Source organism: Ichthyophthirius multifiliis (assembly GCF_000220395.1).
Source record: "Ichthyophthirius multifiliis unplaced genomic scaffold scaff_1120509249494, whole genome shotgun sequence".
Lineage (NCBI taxonomy): Eukaryota > Ciliophora > Oligohymenophorea > Hymenostomatida > Ichthyophthirius > Ichthyophthirius multifiliis.
In genome coordinates, this window is record NW_004087663.1 from 1 (window position 1) to 8243 (window position 8243).

The following is an 8243-nucleotide window of genomic DNA, read 5'->3' on the forward strand; positions in this document are numbered from 1 at the left end:
CTATTTATATTATACCTTAAAAAAATATTAGTTTATATTTTATTACATTCTAAAAAGAATTAAAATAAAAACCATTAAATATTAATATTTACGCACTTAAAATTAAATAAAATAAATTTAAATTAAAAAATAAATATATGATTACAATCTAATTTATTTATAAAATTAAAAATTATATTTTATTTAGTATTACAATCTATTTTTTATAAATTTAATTTAAAAATCTATTTTTATTTTAATAAAAATTACTCCCTATTTTAATTAAAGATTGATAATTAATATCTGAAAATACTATATATTATTTAGTATTACTAACTATTTTCAATAAAAAATTATATATTTAACTAAAAATACTTATTTTTTTTTGATATTACTGGCTATTTTTAATAAAAATTTAAATAACTTTAAAAAATATATTTTAAATTGTACAGTCTATTTTAAATTATTAAATAATAAATTATTGGCGCAATTAAGATTAATTTGAAATTACTTTCTATTTAAAATAAATTTTATATAAATTTGAAATAATTTTTTTTATTTAGATTACAAACTATTTTTAAAATAAATTAATATATTTTTAAAAAATTATATTATATAATATTACTCCCTATTTTAAATAAAAAAAATTATGCCTAAAAATATTATTTAATTAATTACTACAGACTTTTTTAAATAAATTATAAATAAAAGTTCATTTTATTTAATATTACACTCTATTTAAATAAAAAATAATATAAAAAATATATTATATTTTATAATATAATACATCCTATTTTTAATAAAAATATAACTCAAAATATATTTTATTATTACAAACTATTTTTAATAAAAATTTAATAATTTAACCTAAAATTATATTATTTTTAATATTACAGACTATTTTAAAAAATAAATATTATAATGTATTTTATTTCATATTACATACTATTTTTAATAAAAAACTTATAAATATAAAATATAAATATATTTAATTTAATATTACATCCTATTTTAATTAAAAGATAAATACTTTATTTATTATTACTCCCTATTTTTTAAAAAAAAATATTAATTAAATCCGAAAATGTTATTTATTTAATTTTACAATCTTTTTTCAATATAAAATTGATAAGTTTTAATTAAAATGAATTTTATTTTACAAACTATTTTTAAAAAAAAATCCATCAATTTAATATAAAAATACTATTATATTTAATATTACAAACTAATTTTTTTTTTTTAAACCATTAATTTATTTTTTAATTACTTGCTATTTTTTTTAAAAAAATAAAAATTTAACTAAAAATTAATTTTATAATATTATTACTTTCTATTTTAAATAAAATTTATAAAATAATTTATAACTTTTATTTTTTTAGTATTACTCCCTATATTTAATAAATAATCGATAATTTAAAAATAAAAATATATTTTTTTAAATATTACTCCCTATTATAAATAATATAATAATTAATAACTAAAACATATATATAATTAATATTACTAATATTTTAGCCTATATTTATTAAAAAATTGATAAATTTAAATAAAAATGCTATTTTTTTTATTTTACATTCTATTTTATATAATAAATGTATATTTGTTTTTCTTAAATATAAGTATCTTATTACTTGCTTATTTTTTGATTTTTAAAAAATATTTATTATTAAAATATATAATTATTATTATACAAACTATTTTTTGTATATATATTTGGCTTTCTTTATATTTTTACACACTTTTTTTTTATTTTTATTATTTATTTTAAATTAAAGCTATTTTTACATTGTGAACCTTTATAATTTTTTTAAATAATTTTCTTTTTATTATTTAATTTTAAATACTCTCTATTAATTTTTTTTTTAATTTTTAATAATTATATATTATGTTTACCTAATTATAAATAAAAATGTTAAATTATTTTAATTTTATAAAATTTTCAAATTAATTTTACACACTAATTTTTTTATTTTTCATATGAATATTTAATAATGATTTTTATTATACAAGCTTTTTTTAAATTAATTTTTTTTTTATTATTTTTTATACTAACTATAAAAGATTTATTTGTTTGTATTTTAACTATTTATTTACACACTAATTTTATAAATATATTTTTATAGTTTTTTTTATATTTACTATCTATTTATTTTATAAATTCCTATTTTTAATAATTTTTACATCCTTTTGTTTAAAAATAATATTAAATTTTTAAAATATATAATTTACTCCCTTTATATTTTTCAATAGAATTCTGATTTTTATATTTACATACTATTGTATTAATTTTGCTTAGTTTTTATACGTATAAATTATTACTTGCTATATTTTATATATATATTTATATTTTTCAAAAATTTAAAATATATATTTTTATTACACACTGCAATTTAAAATATAAGTGTATATCATGGAAAATATTTTACATCCTTTTTAAATAATATAATTATATATATATGATTTTAAAATAATAGTATTTTTTTACCTAAAATAATATTTGTAAATTGTAAAAATAAAATAAATATGATTTTACACACTTTTTTTTTTTTTAAAAAAAAATAATTCATTAAAATAATTTTTTTTTGTTTAATTTTTAAAAAAGCCATTTAAATATTATATAAATTTTCACTTATTTATTTTATATAAAAAATACTTGGCCTTAAACCTAACATAACATTAAAAAAGTTATAAGAAATATCAACTAAATGTAAATCTAATAAAATATTAAATAATAAGGACAAATAATATTTTTTTCTACCTTTGACATATTGTTAATTTATATTTTATTTTTTTATTAAAAATATTAATAAAATATTATTTAAAATGATTTTAAAAACAAAATCTACTTTAAAAAATTAAAATTACATATTTTATTATATAAATTATTATAGTATATTAATTAAATTTAAAATAATTATTTATTTATAGAAAAAAATTATATATAATATAATAGAATACACTGATTAAAATATTTTTATTAAAAAGTATGCAATATATATTATTTATCTAATTTAAATAACAAAATTTTTATAATTAGAAATTATTATTATTATAAATTTTTTTATAAATAATTATTATTTTATATCAAAAAGAGAAAAAAAAAAGAAAAAAAAAAAGAAAAGAAAAGAAAAATTGAATTTTAGAAATGTAAATAATATAATTTAAATATTATACTAATTATCATATTTATATTAAATAATAAACAATAAATTCAATTTTAAATAATATAACTAAAAAAAAGACTATATAAACTTCAAAGTAATAGTATAGCATATAGCATAAATATATTTTTTAAAATATAATTTTTAGTTTTGTATTAATATTTTTAAATATAATTTAATTTTGAATAATAAAACTTAAATTTTTAAATATATCTTAATTTTTTTTAAATAATAATTTTAATTTATTAAAATATATAAACAGATATAAGTTTTTTTGTTAAATAATGAAAATGATAAATTTTATTTTTATTTATAATTATTTTAAATTTTATAAAATGTGTTATTTTAAAATTATTATTAAAATTTTATGTTTTTAAAAAGCATGCCATTCTTTAAAATCATATAAAATAAAATTAATTCAATCAATTTTGATTTTCAAAATCTAAAAATAATAACAACTACTGAATAACACTAAAAGAAATATTATTATTCTTAAATTTCTCTTATATATTAAAGCAGACCATAATATATAAATCTTTATTATGTATTATGTATTATCAAAAATAGGCATTAATTAATATTATTATTTATATAATTATGACTACCTGATAGATTAACATAATTTGTTTATATTTACTAGTTCCTATATATTAAAATCAATAATAACTTAAAAAGGAAGTGAATACATTATAATTATGTTTATTTTTATATTAGTATTATTAAATAAGTGGTTAATTCGCAGCTGATATATTAGGTAAAATTATTCAAAAAATAATAATAATTAATTTTCATTTTTGGACATGAAATTATATCTTACATTTATATGCAAATGAAACAAAAAAATCTTTTTTTATTTTTTTTTAATTTAAATATATATTTTATTTTATTATTATTTATGCTATTTTAGTGGGGGAAGAGGGAATAAGCACTTTATCCGATTGAATGCGAAAATTTTGTTTTTCAGAAATCACATTTTAGATTAAAGGAGAAAAAGGTTTAATTTAAAAATATATAAGAAAATTAAAAATAATTTTGCTAAGTTATTTTTTTTTGACTAATTTTGACAAAAAACTGAGGTGAAAATTTTATTTAATTTTTTTTAAAAAAAAATTCTACAATTCTAAAAATAAATAAATTAATTTTTTATTATTTAAATATTTCTTTTGCAAAATACCAAAATTCGAAACTCTTTCTAACGGAAGAAACAGTAATTTTCACCTCAGAAAATGATTATTATCAAAAATAAGCATGAATTATTATAAGAGAAGGGAATTTTTTTTATAATAAGTATGAAAAAAATGATTGATTTCTAAGAATAATGGATATAATATGTATTTTAGTGTGATTTTTCTTTGTATTTTAACATATTTTCAGGTAATATTTCATTAAAATCTAAAATACACAAGAATAATAGCAAGAAAGACTTTGGGGGCGTTTTTGACATAAAAAAAGTTTAAAAAAGACTTTTATGAATTTATAATTGGTTAATTATGTGAATTTTAGAAAGAATATATATTAAAAAAAATGTTATAATTAAATAAATATAAAAATTTGTTTTTATTAAAAAAAAAAATGAATTATTAATATGAAAAAAAAATGAATAATTAATATGCAAAAAAAATCAATTTCGTATTCTTTATTAATAAAATATAAATTATAAAGACTTGGGAATTACGATATATTACTATTTAATTATATTATATGAGATTAACTTTTAAAGTATAAATGTGATTAAATAGATATAAAGAAATTCATAAAATTATATTAAAAATATTTTTAAGTTGCTAATCTTAAGAAGATTAGAAATAAAAAATATTACATGATAGGGGGTTCTTCGGGAAATTACAATATAGAATAAGTAGAAAAAGAGTAAATTTTGGTATATTTTTTAAGAAAATAAAGATTAAATTAAATTTTATTATTAAAATAAATGATCTCATCAAAAATGAGGAAAAAAATAAGAAAATAATTAAAAAATTTCTGTGGAGTATTATAAAATATAGTGAATAAAAAATAATAAAATATTATTAAATTATTTAAAAAATATAATAAAAATTATTTAAACAATATTTTTAATTTATTTATTAAATTACACATATTTTAAATTTGAATAAAAAAAAATTTAATATATTTTAAATATACTAATCTAATAATTTTTTAATTTATTTTTATCTATTTGTGTGCCATAAAAAATTACATAAACACTATCATATATTCACCTGTTAATCAAGATTACAATTCTTAAATTAAAAATGTTGTCAGTTATCAACGTTATTTAAATTTTTATCATTATAAACCTTTCATTCCGTTTCTTCTGAGTTTTATTATAAAAAATATAGCAAATTAAAGTTTTTTATATAGTGATTATTCATTATAAAATGTAAAAAAAAAAATTATAAAAAGAATATTTAATTATTTTTAATTTTAATAATAAAATTAGAAATTAATTATTCGTAATTATTTTATAGAAAATTTTTAAATTACTAAAATTTGATTTAATATATATTTCTTATTTCTTAATAAATAAAATATTTTTTAAATAAAAGATCATTAAAAAAGATTAAAAAAATTTCGATTATAAATAAATAATTTTCTAAACAAAAATTAAATATATTTTATTTATATATTATTAAATTAATTTTTTTTTAAATTTAAATAAAAAAAGATATTTTTTATATTTTAAGACATAAAAAAAAAATATATATATATATATATATATATAGATAAATTTTGTGAAAAAATTATTAAGGATATTTAATTATATTAGATATTTCTTAAAAATTCTCATGTATTAAAATAATATTATAAAAAAAATATAGTAAAAAAATAAAATTTAATAATTTAAAAATAAATTATTTAAAATATAAAAGTTTTATAAAATTAATTATATTAAATATATATATTTTATTTTAATAGTATTATATCATAATACTATATATAAAAAAAAAAATATATAAAGGTTAAAAAAAAATATAACATTAAATATATATTATTTAGAAAATAAAATAAAAAAAAAAAATATAATATAAATTTATTTAATTCGAATTGTAAAATATATAATATATATTTATTAAATATATTCTTATATATATATTATAAAAAAAATTATTTGATTATAAAAATTAAATAATTAAATTAAAAATTAAAATTTAAATATATTTAAATATGTATTTTAAATATATTTATATATTTATATATGTATATATTATATATAATTTAAATATTTTATATAATTTATATTTTAAATAAATATATGTATATATTTATTAATAATTATATTATTTTTAATAAATTAAATAAACATTATTATTTATAAATATATATTATTAATTTTTTATTTTAATTTTTATATAAATATTTTAATATTTTTTTTTAAAAAAAAATATATTTTTTTATATATCTATATTATATAATTTTTTTGTTTTATATATAAATAATATATTATTAATTTTATAAATTATATTATAAAATATTCATATTAATTTAAATATTTATTCAATATAATTATTATATTAAATATATTATTATTAAATTTTTATACATTATTTTATAAAAATATATTTATTTTATTATATTAAATTTAATTCACAAATATAAATTTATTTAATATATATATTTCATAATATATCATTTATTTATTATTTTTACTTAAAAATGATTAATGATAATAATTTTTATAAATAAATATTTTTTTATTACGTTTATTATATTTTTTTTTTTAATAAATTTTGATTAATATATATACCTTATTTAAGATATATATAAATTTGAATAATATTTTTTTTTTATTTTATTTTATATCTATTTAAAAAATATTTTGTATTATTTTATTATAATTATTTTATTATTTAATTTATTTAAATTTTTAATATTTTTAATTTATAGTAATAGTTATTTATTATATTTTTTTTTTAATATAATTGAATAGAATAAATATTTAATATTATAAAATAATTTACAATATAATTTACGATAATATATAAATTAAAATTTATGTTTGGAATTAAATTTTTAATTTATATCTATATTAATATAAATATATATATAAATATTTTTTTTTAATTATTTCGTTGATTTTATCCTATTCCCTTTATTTATATTATTTTTTAAAAAATATTATTTTGAAATATATTTTCAATTTTTAATCTGAATTATTTTTATAAATTAATATAAAATATAATAATTTTCTGTTATAAAATTATTAATAAACTTTTACAATATTAATATTGTAATTATATACAATTTCATACATAAACTTGCTTTTAATTTTTAAAAAATATTAATAAATATAAATTAATTAAATAAAATTAAAAATAAATGATTAAAATAAATATAGTAATAACTATTTTTAATTTATATTTATATAATTAAATATTTATTAATTTTTTTTATATAAATTAATTATAGTTTACATTGTACTTTTTAAAGTTTTTTATAAAATTTTAAGTAAAATATTAATTTACACACTAATTTAATTTATAAAAATGTCATATTATGTTAGCAAAAAAAATACTTCCTGTTTTTAATTAAAATTAAAAAATATATTAAATCCTATTTTAAATTATTAAAACCCAAAAAAAGAGTAACCTTCTAATTTTGATTTAAATATATATATTTATATAAAAATGGTAAAATAATACTGTCTTTTTTTTTCAAGAATCAATAAAATTTTAAAAAATTATATTAATACATCCTGTAACATATATTAATAAGCTAATAATAAATTTTATTAATAATGATTTCTTACATTCTTATTTTAATCATAAAATATTTAAAAATTGAGATAATTATATTATACGCACTAAATGTAATTAAAAAGTTTAAAACAATATATAATATTATTAATTTTTACAATCTGTAAATAAAAAAATAAAATAAAAAACTTTGATAATTAAATTTACTTTTGAAATCTAAAAATATGTTTATCGAATTTAACATAAATAATTTAAAATTACATTTTAAATCTATAAGAATAAATTAATATACAAATATATTAAATATTATTATTAACATTCTATTTTTAGTTATTATTATTTTTTTATTTCTAAAATTTTAATATTAGTTTACTATCCTTTTTAATATAAATGTTATTTAATTTTTATT

At 10.4% G+C, this 8243-nt stretch overlaps 1 protein-coding gene across 1 annotated transcript, besides 23 other annotated features; it reads left to right on the plus strand. All coding sequences in view use genetic code 6, as the record gives it.

Moving 5' to 3' along the window:
* The first annotated feature begins 951 nt into the window (after positions 1–951).
* Positions 952–1034: a microsatellite.
* Positions 1035–1494: 460 nt separating this feature from the next.
* On the plus strand, positions 1495–1753 carry IMG5_008180 (hypothetical protein; the record flags this gene model as incomplete). Its single annotated transcript, XM_004039789.1, has 1 exon — positions 1495–1753. A coding segment is annotated over one exon (259 nt), but the record flags the coding sequence as incomplete, so codon positions are not given.
* Positions 1754–3000: 1247 nt separating this feature from the next.
* Positions 3001–3040: a microsatellite.
* Positions 3041–3065: 25 nt separating this feature from the next.
* Positions 3066–3105: a microsatellite.
* Positions 3066–3111: a microsatellite.
* A 184-nt stretch (positions 3112–3295) lies between these two features.
* Positions 3296–3378: a microsatellite.
* Positions 3301–3363: a microsatellite.
* Positions 3379–4704: 1326 nt separating the features above from the next.
* Positions 4705–4767: a microsatellite.
* Positions 4768–5837: 1070 nt separating this feature from the next.
* Positions 5838–5862: a microsatellite.
* A 99-nt stretch (positions 5863–5961) lies between these two features.
* Positions 5962–6009: a microsatellite.
* Positions 5963–6009: a microsatellite.
* A 249-nt stretch (positions 6010–6258) lies between these two features.
* Positions 6259–6296: a microsatellite.
* Positions 6294–6366: a microsatellite.
* Positions 6312–6395: a microsatellite.
* Positions 6312–6407: a microsatellite.
* Positions 6317–6388: a microsatellite.
* Positions 6317–6407: a microsatellite.
* Positions 6397–6431: a microsatellite.
* A 179-nt stretch (positions 6432–6610) lies between these two features.
* Positions 6611–6668: a microsatellite.
* A 31-nt stretch (positions 6669–6699) lies between these two features.
* Positions 6700–6755: a microsatellite.
* A 206-nt stretch (positions 6756–6961) lies between these two features.
* Positions 6962–6988: a microsatellite.
* Positions 6967–7023: a microsatellite.
* Positions 7024–7418: 395 nt separating this feature from the next.
* Positions 7419–7458: a microsatellite.
* A 25-nt stretch (positions 7459–7483) lies between these two features.
* Positions 7484–7541: a microsatellite.
* The last annotated feature ends 702 nt before the right edge of the window (positions 7542–8243 follow it).